Here is a 23133-nt window from a genome sequence, read left to right as displayed (position 1 = left end):
GATCAGTGGAACACATGACAGACTCCAGAAATAAATTCATATATATGTGACCAAACAATTTTCAACAAAGATGTCAAATCAATTCAATGAAGAAAAGCTAGTCATTTCAACAAATAGTGCTGGAGCAGTTGAACATTATATGCAAAAACAAACAAACCAACCTTGACCAAACCTGACACCATATAAAAGTGTAATTTGAAATGATCACACACCTAAATGTAGAGCCAAAAACTCTGAAACTTCCGGATAATCTTTGTGATCTGCATTAGGCAAACATTTCTTAGGTGGAACACAAAAAGCATGAACCACAAAATTAAAAAATGATAAATTGGACTTCATCACTTCATCAAAATTAAAAACTTCTGTTCCTTAAAAGATAATGTTAAAAGAATGCAAAGACAAGTCACAGATTGAAAGAAAATGTCCACAAAACACATATGTTATTTAAATAAGAAACCGCTGATACACAGAATATATAAGGAACTCAATCAAAAATCAATTTAAAATACAAAAATGATCAAAAGACTTGAACAGACATATCACCAAGGAAGAAATGTAGATAGCAAACGAGCATGTGAAAAATTACTCATAATATTATTAGTCATTAGGAAAATGCAAATTTAAATCACAGTGGGATACACCTACTAGAGTAGCTAAAACCAAACTGAGAATACCAAGCACTGGTGAGGATGCAACGCAAAAAGAACCCTCATACATTGTGAGTCGGAATGCAAAATGATACAGTTACTTTGGAAAGCAGTTTGGCAATTTCATATCATTAAACATATACTTATCATTTGACACATATGATAAGCAATCCTTCCCTTAGGTATTGATCCAAAAGAAATGGAAACTTATGCTCACAAAAAGACCTGTACATGAAAGTTTGTAGGGTTTTATTAATAATCTCCAAATACTAGAAACAACCCAGTGGACACCAGTTGGTGAATGGATAAACATATTGTGTTGCATCCATATGATAGAACACTACTCAGAAATAAAGGGGGGAATGAAGTGTTAATACATTAATATAATAATGTATTGTTATACAGATGAATCTCAAATATATCATGCTAAGTGAGAGAAGCTGGACTCAAAAGGAAACATTCTGAATTATTCCATTTATATAACATTCTTGCAAAGGTAAACTTGGGAACAAAAAACAGATCAGCAGTTTCAGGGTTTGGGTGCTGGTAGAGGGGATTCATTACATAGGGGCAGGAAGAAACTTTTTTGGGTGATGGAAATGTTCTAGGTCTTGTTTACAATGATGGTTACACAACTACAAGTGCTTTTCAAAATTTATGGAATTCCACACACAAAACAGGTAACATTTTTCGCATATAACTAGACCTCAATATACTCCAATAAATTTTGACTTTGTGGCAAGGAAGAATTTGTTAAAACAGAAGCCAACAGTCATACAAAGTTAAATACTTAAAAGATTAATAAATTTTAGCCTGTAGGGATCATGGCAGATGGGAGGCTGGACTAGATTGCAGCTCCGGAGAGAGCAGCATACAGAGGCTTGCACTGTGAATTTTAGCTCCAGATTGGCTGTAAGAACAAACCAGCAATCCTGAGAGGACCCACAGACCCTCTGAAGGAAGCGGACGGCTCCTGCAGGACCTGGGAGACACCCTAAATACTGTGAGTGCCCCAACTGTGGAAGTTGGAAAGGGAGACCCTCCTCTTCTGAACACACACCCCCACTGGAGAAGCTGAAGGTCTGTTTGTGGGAGAAGTTTCCAACTTTACTTGGAGCTGAGTCAAGTTAGAGAGCCGAGCCAAACAAAATACAGGGGTAGAGAAAGCCGCAGAAAGGCCCTGGGGGCTCAGTGGGTCCCCAAGCAGCCCATTCCTGCCTGGCACCGCAGGGATCCATCAGGAGGGTGGCCAGAAGAGCAGAGGGTAAAACTCCACAGGGAGAAGGAATTCTCTGGCTGAACTTTGTAACAATTTGAACGAGGTGAGAAACCTCCTGGTCAGAACTTGGGGGAGGGTGCAAATCTGGCTTGCAGACTTCACAGGCAGGGGAAGAACTAAAGCCCTTTTCTTTCACGGCTAGGAGACAGAAAGCCTCGGGCAAGTTTTCAAGCCTGTCTCGCCCTGCACCTGGAAACAGACTCGGACTGTTGTGGTAGGCACGGTGGGAGTGAGACTGGCCCTTTGGTTTGTGTGAGAGCTGGGTGAGGTCTGTGACTGCCGGCTTTCTCCCACTTCCCTGACAACCTGCATGACTCAACAGAGGCAGCCATAATCCTCCTAGGTACACAACTCCAGTGATCTGGGAATCTCACCCCATGCCCCACAGCAGCCACAGCAAGACCCGTCCAAGGAGAGTCTGAGCCCAGACACACCTAGCCCCACCCCCACCTGCTGGTCCTTCCCTACCCACCCTGGTAGTGGAAGACAAAGGGCATATAATTTTGGGAGTTCTTGGGCCCCACCCATCACTGGCCCCTCTCCACACTACTACAGTTGATGCTTTCTGGAAAGTGCCACCTCCTGGCAGGAGGCCAACCAGCACAAAAATAGAGCATTAAACCACCAAAGCTAAGGGCCCCCACAGAGTACATTGCACCCTCTGCCACCTCCACTGGAACAGGCACTGGTATCCATGGCTGAGAGACTCATAGATGGTTCGCATCACAGGACTCTGTGCAGACAACCCCTAGTACCAGCCCAGAGCTGGGTAGACTCTCTGAATGCCTAGACCCAGAAGAGAGACAATGATCATTGCAGTTCAGCTCACAGGGAGCCACAACCACAGGAAAAGCGGGAGAGTACTACACCAACAGAACACCCCATGGGACAAAAAAATCCAAACAACATCTTTCAGCCCTAGACTCTGACAGAACCTACTCAAATGAGAAGGAGCCAGAAAACCAACCCTGGTAATATGACAAAACAAGTCTCATCAATACCCCCTCAAAAATCACACTAGTTCACCAGCAATAGATCCAAACCAAGATGAAATCTCTTATTTATCTTGAAAAGAATTCAGGAGGTTAGTTATTGAGCTAATCAGGGAGGGGCCAGAGAAAGGCAAAGGCCAACGCAACGAAATCCAAAAAAATGATACAAGAAGAGAAGGGAGAAATATCCAAGGAAATAGATAACTTAAACAAAAAATCAAAAATTCAGGAAACTTTGGATACACTTCAGGAATGCAAAATGCTCTGGAAAGTCTCAGCAATAGAACTGAACAAGTGGAAGAAAAAAATTCAGAGCTCGAAGACAAGGTCTTCAAATTAACCCACTTCAACAAAGACAAAGAAAAAAGAATTAGAAAATATGAACAAAGCCTCCAAAAAATCTGGGATTGTGTTAAATGACAAAACTTAAGAATAATCGGTGTTCCTGAGGAAGAAGACAATTCTAGAAGCTTGGAAAACAATATTTGGGGGAATAATCAAGGAAAACTTCCCCAGCCTTGCTAGAGACCTAGACATGCAAATACAAGAAGCACAAAGAACACCTGGGAAATTCACCGCAAAAAGATCTTCACCTAGGCACGTTGTCCTCAGGTTATACAAAGTTAAGATGAAAGAAAGAATCTTAAGAGCTGTGAGATAGAAGCACCAGGTAACCTATGAAGGAAAACCCATCAGATTAACAGCAGATTTCTCAGCAGAAACCCTACAAGCTAGAAGGAATTGAGGCCCTATCTTCAGCCTACTCAAACGAAACAATAATCAGCCAAAAACTTTGTATCCAGTGAAACTAAGCATGATATGAAGGAAAGATACAGTCATTTTCAGATAAACAAATGCTGAGAGAATTTGCCATTACCAAGCAACCACTGTAAGAATTGCTAAAAGGAGCTCTAAATCCTGAAACAAATCCTAGAAACACATCAAAACAGGACCTCTTTAAAGCATAAGTCACACAGGACCTATAAAACAAAAATATAAGTTAAAAAAGCAAAAACAAAAAACAAAACAAAGTACATAGGCAACAAAGAGCATGATCAGCGCAATGGTACCTAACATTTCAATATTAACGTTGAATGTAAATGCTTAAGTGCTCCACTTAAAAAATAGAGAGCCACAGAATGGGATAAGAGCTCACCAACCATCTGCTGCCTTCAAAAAACTCACCTAACAGATAAGGACTCACATAAACTTAAAATAAAGGGGTGGAAAAAGGCATTTCATGCAAATGGACACCAAAAGTGAGCAGGGGTAGCTATTCTTATATCAGATAAAACAAACTTTAAAGCAACAGCGGTTAAAAGAGACACAGAGAAACATTATATATTGATAAAAGGCCTTGTCCAACAGGAAAATATCACAATCCTAAACATATATGCATCGAACACCTGAGATCCCAAATTTATGAAACAATTACTAACAGACCTAAGAAATGAGATAGATAGCAATAAAATAATAGTGGGGGACTTCAATACTTCACTGGCAGCATTAGACAGGTCATCAAGACAGAAAGTCAACAAAGAAACAATGGATTTAAACTATACCATGGAACAAATGGATTTAACAGAAATATACAGAACATTTCATCCAACAACCTCAGAACACACATTCTATTCAACAGCACATGGAACCTTCTCCAAGACAGACCCTATGATAGGCCATAAAATGAGCCTCAATAAATTTAAGAAAATTGAAATTATATCAAGCACTCTCTTAGACCACAGTGGAATAAAACTGGAAATCAACTCCAAAAGGAACCTTCAAAACCACGCAAATACATGGGAATTAAATAACCTGCTCCTGAATGAGCATTGGGTCAAAAACAAAATCAAGATTGAAATTAAAAAATTATTCAAACTGAATGACAAGAATGACACAACCTATCAAAAACCTCTGGGATACAGTTAAGGCAGTGATAAGAGGTTCATAGCCCTAAACAACTATATCAAAAAGTCTGAAAGGGCACAAACAGACAATCTAAGGTCACACCTCAAGGGACTAGAGAATCAAGAACAAAACCAAACCCAAACCCAGCAGAATAAAGGAAATAACCAAGATCAGAGCAGAACCAAGTGAAACTGAAACAAACAAAAAAATACAAACAATAAATGAAGCAAAAAGCTGGTTCTTTGAAAAGATAAATAAAATTGATAGACCATTAGTAAGATTAACCAAGAAAAGAAGAGAGAAAATTCAAATAACCTCACTAAGAAATGAAGCAGGAGATATTACAACTGACACCACTGAAATACAAAAGATCATTCAGGGCTACTATGAACAACTTTACACACATAAACTAGAAAACCTAGAAGAGATGGATAAATTCCCGGGAAAATACAACTCTCCTAGCTTAAATCAGGAAGAATTAGATACCCTGAGCAGACCAATAACAAGCAGTGAGACTGAAACAGTGATTTTAAAATTACCAACAAAAAAATGTTCAGGACCAGATGGATTCACAGAAGAATTCTACCAGACATTCAAAGAAGAATTGGTACCAATCCTTTTGACACTATTCCACAAGATAAAGAAGGAACCCTCCCTAATTCATTCTATGAAGCCAGCATCACCCTAATACCAAAACCAGGAAAGGACACAACCACGAAAGAAAACTACAGACAGATATCCTTGATGAAGTTAGATGCTAAAATCCTTAATAAAATACTAGCTAACCAAATCCAACAACATATCAAAAAGATAATCCACCATGATCAACTGGGTTTCATACCAGAGATGCAGGGACAGTTTAACATACACAAGTCAATAAATACGATACACCACCTAAACAGAAGTAAAAGCAAAAATCACATGATCGTCTCAGTAGATACAGAAAAAGCATTAGACAAAATCCAGCATGCTTTATGATTAAAATTCTCAGCAAAATCAACATACAAGGGACATACCTTAATGTAATAAAATCCATCTATGACAAGCCCACAGTCAACATAATACTGAATGGGGAAAAATTGAAAGCACTCCCTCTGAGAACAGGAATGAGACAAGGATGCCCACTCTCACCACTCCTCTTCAACATAGTATTGGAAGTCCTAGCCAGAGAAATCAGACAAGATAAAGAAATAAAGGGCATCCAAATCAGTAAAGAGGAAAGTCAAACTGTCCCCATTTGCTGATGATATGATCGCTTACCTTGAAAACCCCAAGAACTCTTCCAGAAAGCTCCTAGAACTGATAAAAGCATTCAACAAAATTCCCAGATACAAGATTAATGCACGCAAATCAATAGCTCTTCTACACACCAACAGCAACCAAGCGGAGAATCAAATCAAGAACTCAACCCCCTTTACAGTAGCCACAAATAAAATAAAATACTTAGGAATATACTTAACAAAGGAGTCGAAAGACCTCTACAAGAAAAACTACAAAATATTGCTGAAAGAAATCACAGACAATACAAACAAATGGAAACGCATCCCATGCTCATGGATGGGTAGAATCAATATTGTAAAAATGACCATTCTGCCAAAGTAATCCACAAATTAAACGCAATCCCCATCAAAATACCACCATCGTTCTTCACAGAGTTAGAAAAAATAATTCTAAAATTCATATGGAACCAAAAAAGAGCCTGCATAGCCAAAGCAAGACTAAGCAAAAAGAACAAGTCTGGAGGCATCACACTACCTGATTTCAAACTATACTATAAGACCATAGTCACTAAAAGAGTGTGGTGCTGGTAAAAAATATAGGCACATAGACCAATGGAACTGAGTAGAGAACCAGAAATAAACCCAAATACTTCCAGCCAACTGATCTTCGACAAAGCAAACAAAACCATAAAGTGGGGAAAGGACACTCTTTTCAGCAAATGGTGCTGGGATTGGCTAGCCACATGTAGGAGAATTAAACTGCATCCTCATCTCTCACCTCATACAAAAATCAACTTAAGATGGATTAAGGACTTAAACCTAAGACCTGAAACTATAAAAATTCTAGAAGACAACATTGGAAAAACCCTTCTAGACGTTGGCTTAGGCAAGGATTTCATGACCAAAAACCCAAAAGCAAATGCAATAAAAACAAAGATAAATAGCTAGGACCTAATTAAAGCGCTTTTCCATGGCAAAAGGAACAGTCAGCAGAGTAAACAGACAATCCACAGAGTGGGAGAAAGTCTTCACAATCTATACATCTGACAAACGACTAATATCCAGAATCTACAACAAACTCAAACAAATCAGTAAGAAAAAATATACAAATGGCCAACAAACATATGAAAAAATGCTCAACTTCACTCATGATCAGGGAATTGCAAATCAAAACCACAATGCGATATCACCTTACTCCCAGGGAAATGGCCATAATCAAAAATCAAAAAACAGTAGATGTTGGCATGGATGTGGTGATCAGGGAACACTTCTACACTGCTGGTGGGACTGTAAACTAGTACAGCCACTATGGAAAACAGTGTGGAGATTCCTTAATGAACTAAATGTAGAACTACCATTTGATCCAGCAATCTTACTACTGGGTATCTACCCAGAGGAAAAGAAGTCATTATTTGAAAAAGATACTTGCACACGCATGTTTATAGCAGCACAATTCACAATTGCAAAATCGTAGAACCAACCCAAATGCCCATCAATCTAGTGGATAAACTGTGATATATATATATATATATATATATATATCCATTATATATATATATATATATATATGATGGAATACTACTCAGCCATAAAGAGGAATGAATTAACAGCACTTGCAGTGACCTGGATGAGATTGGACACTATTATTCTAAGTGAAGTAACTCAGGATTGGAAACCCAAACATCATATGTTCTCACTGATATGTGGGAGCTAAGCTATGAGACACAAAGACATAAGAATGATACAATGGACTTTGGAGACTTGGGGGGAAGAGTGGGAGGAGGGGGAGGGATAAAAGACTACAGATATGGTGCAGTGTATACTGCTCAGGTGATGGGTGCACCAAAATCTCACAAATCACCACTAAAGAACTTACTCATGTAACCAAACACCACCTGTACCCCAATAACTTAGGGAAAAATAAAATAATAAAAATAAAAATAAATAAACATGAAAAAATAATACATTTTGCCATATAAAGATCCTTTTAAAAGTTGAATTATGCTCTAAAAGATTAACTGTAATGAGAGGTATCAGCCAAGTCCTCTATTACCAGAAAATCATCCTGACATTGCTAAACTCCCTTTAGAAGGATATGTACGAATACTTTGGAATTTCCTGACATGATTCCCTTTGGGGAATAAGGGAAAGGTCCGTGGGAAGCACTTGAGGATATCGCTATGAAGTGACAGACCCCAGAACCAGTTATGATAAGGAGCCCCTGGGGCTTCCTGGTCCACTGGGAGTCAGCTGTGAATGAGAACTAGAGGGTTGAGCACTGGGAACTGAACCTGAGCAGACTTTCTTGGCTGAATTAGGCATGGCCTAAAGACCCCTGGAAGCCTGTGCAGGAGTCTTGGTTAGTACGGCATCATCACCTGGGGAGACGAGCTACTTCCCTGTTCTGTGTGGAACTCATTCCAACAGCGCCACCGTGTGATTATAAGAAGCAGACGCAACAGTGAACCGAGAAGATTCCTGCACTGTAGCCGCTTGGATGTGGAAGCCGTTAACCCTTTGGGGACTTCATTGGGCCCTGGAGTTGTTGGACGATTCCAGAAGTAGAGAAGCGCTTACAGGCAGGAGAGTCTGGACTTCCGCTAATTATTCATATGGGTATACACAAAATTGTTAGGAAAAATAAGAGAGATGACAGTGCGTGTATCTTGAATTTGTGAAGCATTTTCTATTAGATGTTATTATCACAAATAGCACAGCTGTATGGTAATTTTATACTTTATGTATCTCTATAGTTGAACTTGTATAGGAATTTGTATTCGTTTTCTGTTGCTACTGCAACCTTAGTGGTTTCAACAACACAAACTTATTACCTTACAGTTCAGTAGGTCAGAACTGACATGGGTCTCACCAGGCTAAAATCAAGTCACTGGAGGGACTGTTCCTTTCTGGAAACCCTAGGGGAGAACACACTTCCTTGTTCATTTGAATTTCTGGCATAATTCAGTTTCTTGTATTGTGGAACTGAGATGGTTTCTGGCTGTTGTCGGCTGAGAGTTATTCCCAGAGTCTAGAGGTCACACACATTTTTATTTTTTATTTTTTATCTTATTTTATTTTGATACTGAGTCTCCCTCTATCGCCCAGGCTGGAGTGCAGTGGCACAATCTCGGTTCACTGCAACTTCTGCCTCAGCCATTCTCATGCCTCAGCCTCCCAAATAGCTGGGATTACAGGTGCCTACCACCATGCCCGGCTAATTTTTGTATTTTTAGTGGAGACGGGGTTTCACCATGCTGGCCAGGCTGGTCTCGAACTTCTGACTTCAAGTTGATCCGCCCGCCTCGGCCTCCCGAAGTGCTGGGATTACAGACGTTAGCCACCGCGCCCAGCCCACATTTCTTCCCCTGCCTCAAAGTCAGCAGTGTTGAGTCAAGTCCTACTCACATAGAGTCTCTCTGACCTCTTATATCCTCTGTTTCCATTTTAAAGGATTCATGTGGTTAGATTCTAGGACCCTCCCAGATAAACCAGGATAATTTCTCCATCTCAAGCCTTGACCTTGATCACATTTGCAAAGTTTTTAACATGTCAGGTAATATATTCACAGGGGATTAAGTTGGGGACATCTTTGAAGGCCCATTATTCTGCTTACCATAGACATTTTGAGGTTTGTTAATATTTAAAAATATAGTCTTTAAAAAAAACTCCAATGAACAAATGTTTATTTAAAAGGATTTTTACAGACAACAACAGTCTTACTTTCAAAAAGCAGAGGAACCATTTTTATGTTTTTATTTTTTATATGTAAAAATATAGTCTTTGTTGGAGAGTACGTGGAGAAAAGGGAACCTTGCACGCTGTTGATAAGAATATAAATTAGTACAGCCATTATGGAAAAGAGTCTGGAGGCTTCCCAAAAAATTGAAAATAGAACTACCATACGATCCAGCAATCCCACTACTCTGCATGTTTCCAAGGGATATGAAATCAGTATGTCAAAGAGGTATCTGCACTCCCATGTTCATTACAGCGTTTTTCACAATAGCCAAGTTATGAAATCAACCTAAGTGTCCACAAACAGGTAAGTGGATAGAGAAAATATGGTATCTATACACAATGGGATGCTATTCAGTCTTTAAAAAGAAGGAAATTCTGCCATTTTCAACAACATGAATGAACCTGGAAGACACAATGTTAAGTAAAATAAGCCAGGCAAGAATGACAAATACCACATGATCTTACATAGTATATGTGAAATCTAAAAAAGTTGAACTCATAGAAGTAGATAGTAAAATGGTGGTTGCCAGAGGTGGGGCATTAGGAGATGTTGGTCAAAGGATACAAAACTTCAATTAAATAGGAGGAATAAGTTCAAGGAGTCTATTGGACAACATGGTGACTACAGTTAATAATGTATTGTGTTCTTGAAAATTGCTAAGAGAAGTAGATTCTCAGTGGTCCCACCACAAAAGAAAAAAGTGAGGTAATGCATATGCTAATTAGCTCAATCTAGGCATTCCACAATGTATATATAATTTAAAACAACTGTTGTACAAGATTAATATTTGCAATCTTTTGCTATTAAAAAGTCAAAAAATTATATATAATTATATATCTACTTTATATAAATTCAGATATCAATATAGGTATATTAATATATAATTTATATATAAATATATCTAATTATATAGAAATATGTTATATATATTAAATGTTGTTATATATATTATATAATATATAATTTATATTATATATTAATAATTAACAATCTATTAACTATATTATATAAATAATATATTGATTTATATTATAAATATATTTATATTTAATTATATATAGAGAGAGAGAGATTGAGAGTCTTTATAGTGCCTTGACTTTTCTATTAGAAAGAAGCCAAGCTTCTTAGGATAGTATTTATCCAACCATTCCTAACATTTTCTTCAGCGTGGTTCCTTATTCAGCCTGGGGTCAAAGAAGTGGTTTCAATAAACCTCCTGAAGTAGTATGCAAAAGTTCATGTATATGCTTATTTTTGGGGACAAAAAGGTCCAAAGCTTAGATTGGATTACCAAAAGTACTCTGAAAAAGACCCTCCTCTGAGGGAAAAAGAAAAAAAAAGTTTGTAAATAAATGTGTTGCTTCCACACAACACACATTTTTATGCTTCCACGTCTTTATGCACTGGTGCCATGAGATTAGGTGGCGTATTGGAAAGAGGATAGGTTTTGATCTCCCAGACTTCTGATTCAACCTAAACCGGCTAAGTAGTAACAACATTTATGGAAATAAGAAATAGTAAATTTTTATTGATGGAGACATACTAACAAAAGAGCAATTCAAGATGTGTGAAAATTGATGAAGCTTAAGGACAGCCCCCCCACACCAAAAAAAAAATCAAAGAGAGAATAGAGGTCAATTTAACTAAGAAGCTAAAAAAAGGAAAGATGGTCACACTGTCCATAACAAAAAGTATAGATATTGTGAAAAGTTACTGTAAACTGTAAAGATAGACAACAAAATAGGGGGGAAATTGTCACACACAGCAGATTAAATATTAACAAGAAAAAGTCAACCCCATAGGACAGAAATTTTCATTTTCACAAAAAAAGTGCAAACTCAAATGCAAAATAGCTCTATTATTCCTACTGGCCAAAAATGTTGTCCATGCATAGACGCATCTCAAAAGCATTATGCCAAATGACAGTTGCTGAGCACAAGATCCCATTGACATGGAAGGGGGAGTAGACTGACTGCAGAGGGACACCAGGGAACTTTATTGGTGATGGAAACGTTCCATATCTTGGCTACATGATGGAATATATTTGCCAAGCTCAAACTATACACTTAAAATAGATGAATTTTGTTGAATTTAAATTATATCTAACAGATTTTTCAAAATATGTAAGGATACACACTAGGTTATTAACATGGATTGGAAGGGATGTGATAGGGAAGAAGAGAAAACCAGGCAAAAAGGTAAAAAAGAAAACTACTCTAAACATTTGTTTATATAATCCCATTTATGCACTTATGAAAAAGCTGTATGCATTAAAAAAAAACTCACCAAATACTTAATACTGCAAGACTGCAATCCAATACTTACATCTTTGGCATGTTCAAATTCAGGGGCAGAACAGGTGATAAAAGCCAGATGACAATGGATCATGGGAGAGAAGGAGGTGGAGGAAGTGCGACAGTGAGTTCGTTTAAATTGAGTCGTTTCCCCTAGAAGCAGTGACAAAAGATGAAGGGCATGTTAAGCCTGCTGTAAATGCTGTAAACTGGCCTATTTCCAAGAGTAAGTCCCAGCATGTCCATTCCAGATGCTCATGTTTCAGGGGTAATGTACACATAGTGAAAGAGCAGCAGCTCTTGGGGTGTAGGGTAACATTAGCCTTTCTGGAAGGAACCAATCTTGGTCCAGATGATTGTGCTTCAAAGGTAGCCCACAGGAGCAAACAGTCCCATGTGAGTAAATAGGCAGCAAGTTTGGGTGGTTAAGGAAACTCCAGCTTTGACAGAAATCAGTCTGGGTCTCACCATGAGTATACAATTGTTCATACTAAAATAGAGATAATCCCACCTGGCTTGTTTTATGAATTATTAGCAATATCGTATGTACACAGGACATGGCACAAAACAGCCAATTAGCAATGGCTGTTATTATTCCTTTGCCTAGAAAGACTCTGGAGCACACTATGCAATCACGTAACAGCTGCTGGATGGACAAACGGCTGGACGAATGGATGCATGGATGAATAAACTGGGAATACCCAATTCCAGTGAACTACTTTTCCTGACTGAGCTAAAATATTGTCTCCTTTGGGAAGTACCTCTATTCCAAGCTACACTCACATTTTCTCACTTACTAGTGTAGGTTTTAGAGCCAAATTGCCTGTGCTTGAATCTTGACTCCACTATTTACTGTGTCTTTGGGGCAACTCACATAAACTCTCAATTCAGCTTCCTCAACTATAAACTGGTGCTTAACAATAAGGTTTCCATAAGGATTAAAAGACTTAATACAAAAACATCTTTATTAGACTGGCTGCCCATAGTAAGCATTCAATAAATATTAGCAATTATTAAAATACTACATTACCACATCTTACAAATTATTTACCTATGCAGACACTGACTGTAAGCTCTATGAGAGGAAGAACTTTTGTGTGTTTCGTTCACTGCCTAAAACTGTGCCCTGCCATCTAGCAGGCATTCAATAAACAGTTGTTGAATGAATACCTACCTACCCTGAAACAATGAAAGAGCCAAAATTACAAACACACACCCCTTCCAAAATTAAGGCCAAGGCCTTACATTTAATAGGTGCTCAATAGATGTTTGTTGACTGAAGAAATGAATGGAGATGATCAGATAGAAAGTGATTCAGAAAAATGACAGTAGTATATGATGGAGGTAAAAAAGAGATTTAGGAATATTCCAGTTTATTTTTGTAAACTTTTTATTTAAAAAATAAAATTATAAACAAAATACAGAAAAATATTGACACCTGTGATAACAAGGAAATGACTCTTAAGGGTAGTTTGTTGTCCTGGGGGAAAAAAATCATAAGTGTTATAAAGAAATATTATTGTGCAAAGGAGGAATGTAATATTTAAGGTTCATTTACAATGGGCATTTGGCGTCGACAGAAAAAGTCTTTCTATGTATACATTCAACATTTTGCAGCATATTTACATTCAAGTTACATTTCCAAATTCTATGCCAAATACAGTCTAACTCACCATCAACAATCCCTCAGATATTACTAAAATCCTGTTTATTTGGTAGGAGTGCAATATTATCTTATTAGAAAATAATTTTATGTTCCTACTAAGTCAACTGTATTTTTACTACTTTAACAAAATTCACTGACATTTTTAACCCAGTTGAAGTCAAGCCTCTTTTAGACAAAGTCAATACTAACTCAAATGTTGCCAGTTATAAAATTATATAATAATCTTTTCCTCCCTCCTTAGAGACAGTATTACAACTTTCAATGAAAGGACACCAGCTATGATCAATTATTTTCTTTTACAAGAGTTAGGATATATTACAGATACAAGTTCCAGAATTTTAACTTGTTTTCAAAAGATGGCTGAAGCACTTTTCCCTTTCAGTTGGTACCGAATTCCTCAGCAAAATAGAACACATTCAGAAATCTACATGGCAGTTTTCTGAAAACTTTTCTCCATTGTCCCCACACATTTCTCAAATCAGAGTGCTTACTCACTAACAATTGGAGAATCTCTTGCTTAGTTTTTCTAAATTACACTAGAGTAGCTATCCTAATTTCCTGACAATCTTCCCATTTCATTTTTTAAATTATGATTTTATTAAAATCAACATAAATTACAAAGGTTCCATCTTTGCTACAGTTCTTTTAAAAATTTATCTTAACTTACTGAAGGGTCAAGACCCCACAGGGCCTGTCTAGAACAGGCAAACAAAATGTCAAGATTAGAAAATTCTCATGCCTCCAAAAGACTCCAGGCAAATCAAATCTACTCAATTCTTCCTTATTTATCTCAAGTTCAATTTTAAGTCTAAGAAGATAATTAATGACAAAATAACAGAGATTGATGAATTTCATTTAGTTGAGCTCTTTTTTCCTAATTTTCCTCAGGTTGTAACTTCGCCTTCAGTACATGATGACTGGCAGTTGATAGTAGGTTGCTGAGATGACACCACTTCTAAGTCAGATTCACGAACAAAAACCACTGCGTCACCACTTACATTTATAAGACACTGTGCCTATAAGAACAACAAACAGGACAGGTTCAGTTATACTCAACACATTCATACTCTTCTGTTACATAAGGGGCAGTGCTGTACAGCCAAAAAACACAGGCTTCTAAATCATTAGGATAAAGATAGGCAATCCAACAGAAAAATGAGAAAAGGGTAAGAGGGCAATTCACAGGAAAGAAAACTCAAGGAGCTCCTGTGAACATATGAAAACATATTCAAGCCCGCTATTAGAGATATACAATTAAAATGACAACGAGACACCACTTCATATATACTGGCAAAAAAATGCAAAAGTTGGATGTTACCAAGTGTTAACAAAGACATGGGACAAGAGCAACATACTTAACACTGCAGCAGGAAGTGCAACCATCCTGAAAAGAACCATCTCCTAAAGCAGAAAAAGAACACACTCCCTGACCCATTAATTCCATGTATATGTGTTCCCTAGAGAAATCCTGGACATGTATGCAACAAAGATTAATAAGTAACTTTTCACTGCATCATGTTTAGCAAAATCCTAGAAACAAACTAAATGCCCATCAAAAGGGAAATGAAAATAAACTGTGGAATATTCATGCCTGAAATACTATATGGAAGTGAAAAATGACCTAAAGCTCAATCAATACGGGTAAATCTTACGATAAATTAAGAACAATTTGCAAAATGATATATACAATATAAAATCATTTACATAATTATATATATCCTTCTATATTTATATAAAGAATATGCAAAATATCTCAATGAAGGGGAACTTTGGAAATCTCTATGAAAATTACAAAGGTACTACTTTGACCTAGCAATTCTGTTTTAAGAAATTTTCCCTACAGAGATGCTCACACTTGTGCTAATCACTTATGCATCACATTGTTTTTGTAGCACTGTATGTATTAGCACAACGTTTACTGAAAATAACCTAAATATTTATCAGCAGGGGACTAATTAAAGAAATTCCGATCGACCTATACCATGGAGTGTTATGTGGTTGTAACAAACAATAAAGGTAGTCTTTATGTCCTGAAATGAAAATGTTGCCAAGAAAAATCAGGTGAAAGAGACAGCTGAGGAGCAATATGTACTGTAAAGCTACCACTTATATTAAACTGGGAGATAAAAGAATATATATTTATATATATTTGCTTGTATGTATAAAATCTCTCTGGTTACACACTCTGGAGTGTTACATCTCTAGAAGTTACCATAAAAAAAAAAATGAAAAATTTGGTTGCATGTGGGGAAGAAAAGTGACTGGATGGAACAGCAGACAAGGAGAGACTTTTCCATTCATACCTTTTGAATTCTGAATCATGTACTACCTATTCAAAAATATATTAAAACATTTTAGATGTTTTAATAAAACTACAATGAATTTTTTTAAGATATAAAGGCATGCATAGGAATGACAACAAAATTAAGATGGTTCATTCATTATAAAGAAAAAACAGGCCCACTGAGGCTTCAACCATATTTTTAATATTTTATTTCTTAAGCTGAGGGTTACATGTAAGAATGTCTGTGTGCAATTCTCTACACTTTTTGTGTATATGCAAGATCTCACATAAAAGTGGGGGGAAAAGCTAATGACATAAATCATGGCACCTGATATGATGTGTACACATCAGTGGTAATCAGCCACTGACAGTTATTATTTGGGTACAGAGGAAGACGACTGGTGGTGGAAAATCTGGGTATATTCTAGCTTTTCTACTTATAGCCTCATACCAAACTTAAGTTTTTTAGCCCTTAGTTTTTTTCACCTACAAAATGGAGTTAATATCAACACTACAAAGTACTAGAAATGAAAAAAGAAAAAAAAAAAAGCACAGTTCATTTGGAAAACCAAACAATTCAATCTACGTCTTGGGTATGTTAGGAGAGGTGAGGGGGGCAACAGATGAGTCTGAAAAGGTAGAAGACTTGAGAATGTGGAAGACCTTGTATGACATATTAAGAAGCATGACTTTGTCTTGTAAGAAATCATTGAAGACAAACATTTAAAAGATAATAGTAACAACTTTTACAGTGCTTACAATCCACCAGCACTAAGCACATTACATATATTAACTCATGATTTCCCCAATTTTTATCCCAATGTTATAGATGAGAAAACTGAGGCATAGAGATTAAGTTCTGTTCTGGATAAGCTGATTTTGAGGCACTTGTTAAGGTGCTAGTTAAGTCAGTGAACACGTTGTATAAATTTAACACTGGGAAAAACCCAAAACTACAAATCTCAATCTCAAATACAAAGTAATTAAGCAAAAAAGGATTCTTAAAGTAGGGAAAATCCTCTTATATCAAATAAATTATTACAAAGAAGTATCCAGTTGAATATAATTTCAAGATCTAATAGATGCTTTCTTTAAGACCAGATAATATCAAATGATATCAAATACTCCTGCTCAGGATGTGCCTGGTTTCCATTCTACTTCTACTTTCAAATGATCTGTGTAGAGGTAGTTCTCAGCCCCCCTGGTTTTCCTCCTGCCTTTCTCACTGTTCCTTTCTCAATCTTTCTTCTCCCCATGTACCCCTTTTGACCACTCCACACAATCTCCTTCACTCCAAATCTTATCAATAAGCTAGTAGCAAATCCAGAACTGCAGTAGCCTCACTGAGCTTTAGATATGCCCCAATTATCTACCAAAAATCCTCCTAGGATGTTTCATAGCTTCCCTTCCCCCTCTAACGTGCCTTAGCCATTGCCAAAATTTATCAGAAGGTTGTCTCATAGTTTTGTTTATCACTATTTTTCTTCAACATGTTAATGAAGTTTAGTATACCATGAGTTATAAAAATGTATAAACTATCAAGAAAACCTGAAAAGAACTTAGTAAATGAAGAACCCTTCTGAAGAAACTGATTAAACTTCATGATTTCAAAATAAAACTAAAACCAGTCAGGTGTGGTGGCATGTGCCAGTAGTCCCAGCCACTAGGGAAGCTGAGGTGGGAAGATCGCTTGAGCTCAGGAGTTCAAGTCCAGCCTGGGTAACATGGCAGGACCCTATCTCTTAAATAAAGCTAAAACAATTTTGCATTTCCATATTGTCTTTTCAAACAGCTTATATATTTATGACAGCAACTCACTTTCACTATAAGATAATTTTATTAATGAAAAAATGATACTAAGAATTTAAATGATTTGTCTTTGGTTACAATTATCTAGATGTACAGGTAGGGGCAAAAAATATATATACATATACACATCTATTCATTCTTACTCCTGCTTAAATGATAAGTAATTAGTCTATATTAGAGCTTCTTAAGCTCTGTGTCTGCCAAGATATTGATCCCCTCTGCTCTTAGGGGAGTCACTTGGGTCAGAAATGCAGGGCCAATTACCAGCAGCCACATACAGCTTCATGCATTCATCATAGTGTACCAGTGGACCACAGAAATAGGATTTTTGATGTGTGCCAAGAGAAGCAGGTTGGGAAGAACTGCCTTTATGGCATTTCATACTATTTAGTATAGTTGATTAATTTTTAAAAATTTTAACAATTTTAAGTGAATTATCTTAACACAAAATTTAGAAATTTATTTTAAGATTTAAACTAACTGCTTTCATCCCCATTAAGAGAATAACACTACTTACTAGAAATAAGCAAGCAGTCTGGCCTTACTATGATATACTCTTCATTAGTAAGGCAGCTGAAACTGGACAGCATCATAGTCCAAACTAAAGGATATCTTTAGCTCTCCTCAGTTAGCTATCACTGTATTCTAAACACCTACCAAAAAGAGGGTGGAAACAGTAACTCAGGAGCACAAATTCCAGATGTGATTAAGAATAATAACCTAGTTACCTGAGATGTCGAAATAGCATGTATTGACTTGTGACTATGTATGACCATGGTTATGAATAAACTCATTAAAATATCTTACGCATCTAGACTCAAAGGGCTCTAAAGAGCAATTCTCTTTTGGAGGGGGTTAGGGGTAGAAAGCCATGGAAGAAATTCTCAGGTTCCCGCCAATCAGGAATTTTTAACTGCATCTTACCTGGTTTTTATTTGGATTCTCCATGAAGACACACTGCTTCATTATGTAGGAGACAACAGCATTCCCTCCTAATGCAGCAACATGAGCTCTCACCATTGCAAACACTTCAGCAATAAAAGCATGGAGAAAACCACTGACTCCTCCTTCCTAAATAATAGTGCACAGGAAAATCATACTATATATACATGTGTATGGATATAGGAATGCATACAAAATGTCAAAGAACATATATTAAAACATCCTAAATTATCTTAATATACTAAATAACTTAAACTTCCCTCACAATGGGGATTTACTGCATGAATGAACAAACATTGACTGAACACATGTCCAGGCAAGGATTTACTACCTTTACTTTACAGATGATAAAACTGAAGCCCGGAGAATTTGTAATTTGCCCATGACTAGCTATGATCAAATTAGCTAGTAAGTAAATGGCAAGGCAAGAATTCAAATTGTGCCTCCACCTTCAACATCTCCATCAAATCATGCTCATCATCATTTAAACAAATTGATGATAAGCCTAAACGATAAAACTTACCTGTTATGTATATCTCTCATTCTGAACCTGAACCATGTTCCAATCAAACTTGCCTTTTTTTCAGTTTCTCAAATGCACAAGCACTCTTCCTACCTCAGGCTCACTGGCACATGTTGCTCCTGAAGACTTTTCATTCATGTTTTTTTTTTTCAGAGAACAACTCATTCACTCCTTGGTCCCAACTTACATATAATGTCTTCCGAGATACCTTCCCTGACTGTGAACTCTAAGTTGAAGTCCATTATATACTCTGATAGCCTCTGTTCAATTTCTTTATATTACTTACTCTCCCTAGTAATTAGATACTAATTATATGATTATTTGTTAATGTCCACCGTGCTCCAGTTCTACTAGACTGTAAATTCCATTAGGTCAGGGACTGTATCTGTTTTGCATACAACTATATGCTAACATCTAGTTCAACAGGTGCATATAATAAGAATTCCATACATAATTTTAAGGAAATAAAATCCAGTAGTTCAGGGTACTTTTTCCATATTGAAAAACAAGCAAAACAGAAACCAAAGGCTAGTCAATAGCTTAAAATGCTTTTCAACCTAGGTTTCCACAAATTCTATTGGACTTATTTACAGTCTGGGAGGAAATTTCCAACTTTAAACTGGAAGTGAAGGGGAAAAATGACTGCAGTATTAGAAAACCATTTTATTGGGTCACATCTTTCTGAAAAGCCTGAGGATCCTACATATAGTTGTATAAAGATATCTCTTTTTGTAGTTAGGGAATTAAGGGAGTTGCTTCAGCCTGCCTCCAACTCAATCATAGTTCAGTATATTTTTTGAGTTTTATCAATTTCCTGTTTATTAAATCAAAAAATTCTGATGACACAGTAGCTACAGAGGATTAATTTTAAAAATATTAACTGTAAGAAAACGACTCAGGCAATTAACACATTTGGGATATTGTGCTACACAATTATTATTATAAGTTTCTGTTGAAGGAAAACCTACTAAGAAGCAACATTTTGAGGTATGGGAGCTTAAGTAGTCAAGAAGGCTTAGGAAATACAATTTTATGGATTCAAAATAGTGTAATATCCATGTGCTACCAAGAGCAAGTAGAAGAGGTTAATTCATAATATATGCCAGCTTTTCGCACCAAATCTTTGTCAAATTTAAATGGATGTAGAAGTATCATCTATTTTAATTCTCTAACAAAAGGTTTTTGAGAATATCTTCATAGTTTATTTTTCATCTTAACGTAATTAAGAGTGATATAAAAACTAATTTATCTTTTTTGGGGGGAAGGACAGAGTCTCACTCTGTCACCCAGGCTGGAGTGCAATGGCGCAATCTCGGCTCACTGCAACCTCCACCTCTCAGGTTCAAGCAATTCTCGTGCCTCAGCCTCCTGAGTAGCTAGGATTACAGGCGTGTGCCACCATGCCCGGCTAATTTTTGTATTTTTAGTAGAGAAGGGGTTTCATCATGTTGGCCAGGCTCGTCTCAAACTGCTGGCCTCAAGCAATCTACCCGCCTCAGCCTCCCAAAGTGGTGAGAATACAGGCGTGAGCCACTGTGCCTGGCCTAATTTACCTTAAAGAAAACACCCATCTAATTAATTAAATAATCTGTCAGAAGCTATTCATTTATTTGCACAAAAACATATTGTGTTTATTCCATGCCAGCTACTGTGCTAGGCGCAGGATGGTGAGTATGATATTAAAGACAGTGTGCAGGCTGTTATTCCTAAGAAAGTATAGAAATACTGCTGGTGAAGAAGGGCACAGCTAAGTCATCTTTATAATGAATATACTTTTTAAAAATACAAACTGCAGCTGAAGTAAAATTTGAAAAGGTTATTGGATGTCACACCTCAGTAATTAAAAAATTTCCCTATTCACCATATTAATTTGCTTGGTAGCCCCTGTTCCTTAACATATGACACAACATAACTTTTTTAAGTTTAAATTCCTGTGTTATAAAAGATATAACAGGCTGACTCTGATTCTGAACTTTTCCCACATCAAGTAAAATATTACAACTTGTTATTTAAAAACCATATTAAAGTTTAATGATACTCAGTGTGAGGTAAGACTGAAGAAATGTCATCCTCATACACTAACTGAGAGAGTAAAAAATTCCTTTCTCAGGAGGAAGAAACAGCAGAGCTAAATTACATAAAGTATCTCCTTAGACATGTATCTATAATACAGTCCTCTACTATTTCTAAATGTGATCTGTCAAAAATTGCTAAATTACTGAGGAAACGAAGCTGTTCTTTCAGGGCTATTTTAAACCTCTATTTGAACACAGACATTTGTTTTATTTACTATATGATAAGGTTCTAAGATTTCTAACAATAAACAGGTTTAAAACTAACACAATTCTTGTGATAATCCTCGCTGCTAAATGAAATAAACTCTAGACTCAATCCAGATAGATTATTAAAATATAAATAAATATTTGTAAATTTTTGGCAAAAAATAACAATTTGAAACTTGTTTGGTTTTGTTACTAAATCTTCAGAGAAAAATTTTTAAAAAATGAAATAACTTCTATAAAATTACCTCCCGAAGAGAAGTAGTCTCTCGAATAAAAAACATGTTAATTATCCCAAGATACTTAGTTATTTTTGCTCCAGGAATAAAAGAAAGAGGTGTCATCTTAACAACCCCAACTGTGGAATTTGCACAAGGTGGAGCAGAACGATTCCGGAAATTTCCATCACCCACTGGACTTGCTTTTTCAACTGTCACGGCTAAAATTGGAGAAAAAGGAGAAAACATTCAGAACAGACGCTGGTAACACAATTATTCCCTGAGGTTTCCAAATAAGTGGTGACAACATTCAGCTGTCTGTGAGGCTAAGCCATGTCATGAAAGAAAAGAAATTATCATGCACTGCATGCAATTAAAAAAGAGAGACAGAAAAACATGAGAGGAAATGCTGGAATGGAATTCTTTTGGAAGAAAAATGGCATTCCTGCAAAAGAAAATGTTGATGCAGTATAGCTACACACACAATGATTGGTTATAAAGTGAAGAAAAAGAAAAAGCGGCAGAGCATTAAAATTATCTGCTGTAGGAACAAATTATTACAAGGAGAGTGTGAAAGTTGTTCTATTTCCCAGTGCAATTTTTCCATCTTTTTTAGACGACTTCATCGTCAACTTGTAGATAAACCTTATGTTATCTAGTTGTAAGATACTGTTTTTTTCCAAACCTTTTTGAAAACCAGCTCATAATTTTAAAAGCTTAACATAATGACCTCTGCTAGCTAAAAGTTGGTTGTTTATGAAGTAAAAAAATAATAGCTACCACTTATTAAATAACTGCCATAAGCCAGACACATATATATATCTAATCCTTACAACCACCCAAAAACACAGGCTATCACATCATCCCCATTTCATGCATGAGGAAATGGAAGGTTAGAGAAGTTAAGTAACTTGCCCAAGGTCTCATAGCTATTAAAATGGCACTTCTAGGATTCAGAACCAGATCTGGCTGGTTTCACATCCTATATTATTTCCTGTGAAATGTAGTTTTTTCCCCCTTTTAATGTACGGTAAGCTCTTTCACTCAAATATATTTACCTCAAAATTTACCAAAACACATGGGGTAAAGATAACATATAAGTAATGATTCTGATTCTAGCAGTAAGGTAATAACTACTTTCTCACCATAAATTCTTTATTAGTTTAGCCCTCTGCATATCACACTTAATAAACTGACAGATGCCACATACTAAATAGTACCTTGGGTCCTGGAAGAATGTCTTTTCAATAAGAGAGTTGGCAATTTACTTCCAATTAGAATGATATAATATCTATTTATATACTTTTAAGAATACCTGCACAAAAAGGAAAATTTT

The 23133-nt window shown here is 36.5% G+C and overlaps 1 protein-coding gene and 1 long non-coding RNA gene across 33 annotated transcripts in view; one reads left to right on the top strand and one right to left on the bottom strand.

Annotated features, from left to right (window-relative positions):
* The window catches only part of LOC134807486 (uncharacterized), a 177269-nt gene that overhangs the window by 19464 nt on the left and 134672 nt on the right, over window positions 1-23133 (top strand). The gene's annotated exons all lie outside the window — the stretch shown is intronic.
* C2CD5 (C2 calcium dependent domain containing 5) overlaps window positions 13449-23133 on the bottom strand; it is a 95782-nt gene continuing 86097 nt past the window's right edge. For all 32 annotated transcript variants that reach the window (XM_001148079.6, XM_063785869.1, XM_001147933.6 and 29 more), the window contains 3 exons: window positions 21828-22018; window positions 18760-18906; window positions 13449-14758 (listed from right to left, as the gene is read on the bottom strand). In XM_001148079.6, coding sequence (XP_001148079.3) covers window positions 14627-14758; window positions 18760-18906; window positions 21828-22018 — 470 coding nt within the window. In that variant the 3' untranslated portion in view covers window positions 13449-14626. The remainder of the gene's footprint in view (window positions 14759-18759; window positions 18907-21827; window positions 22019-23133) is intronic.

This window comes from Pan troglodytes, chromosome 10 (genome assembly GCF_028858775.2).
Source record: "Pan troglodytes isolate AG18354 chromosome 10, NHGRI_mPanTro3-v2.0_pri, whole genome shotgun sequence".
Classification (NCBI taxonomy): Eukaryota; Metazoa; Chordata; class Mammalia; order Primates; family Hominidae; genus Pan; species Pan troglodytes.
This window is presented reverse-complemented; position numbering and strand designations above follow the sequence as displayed.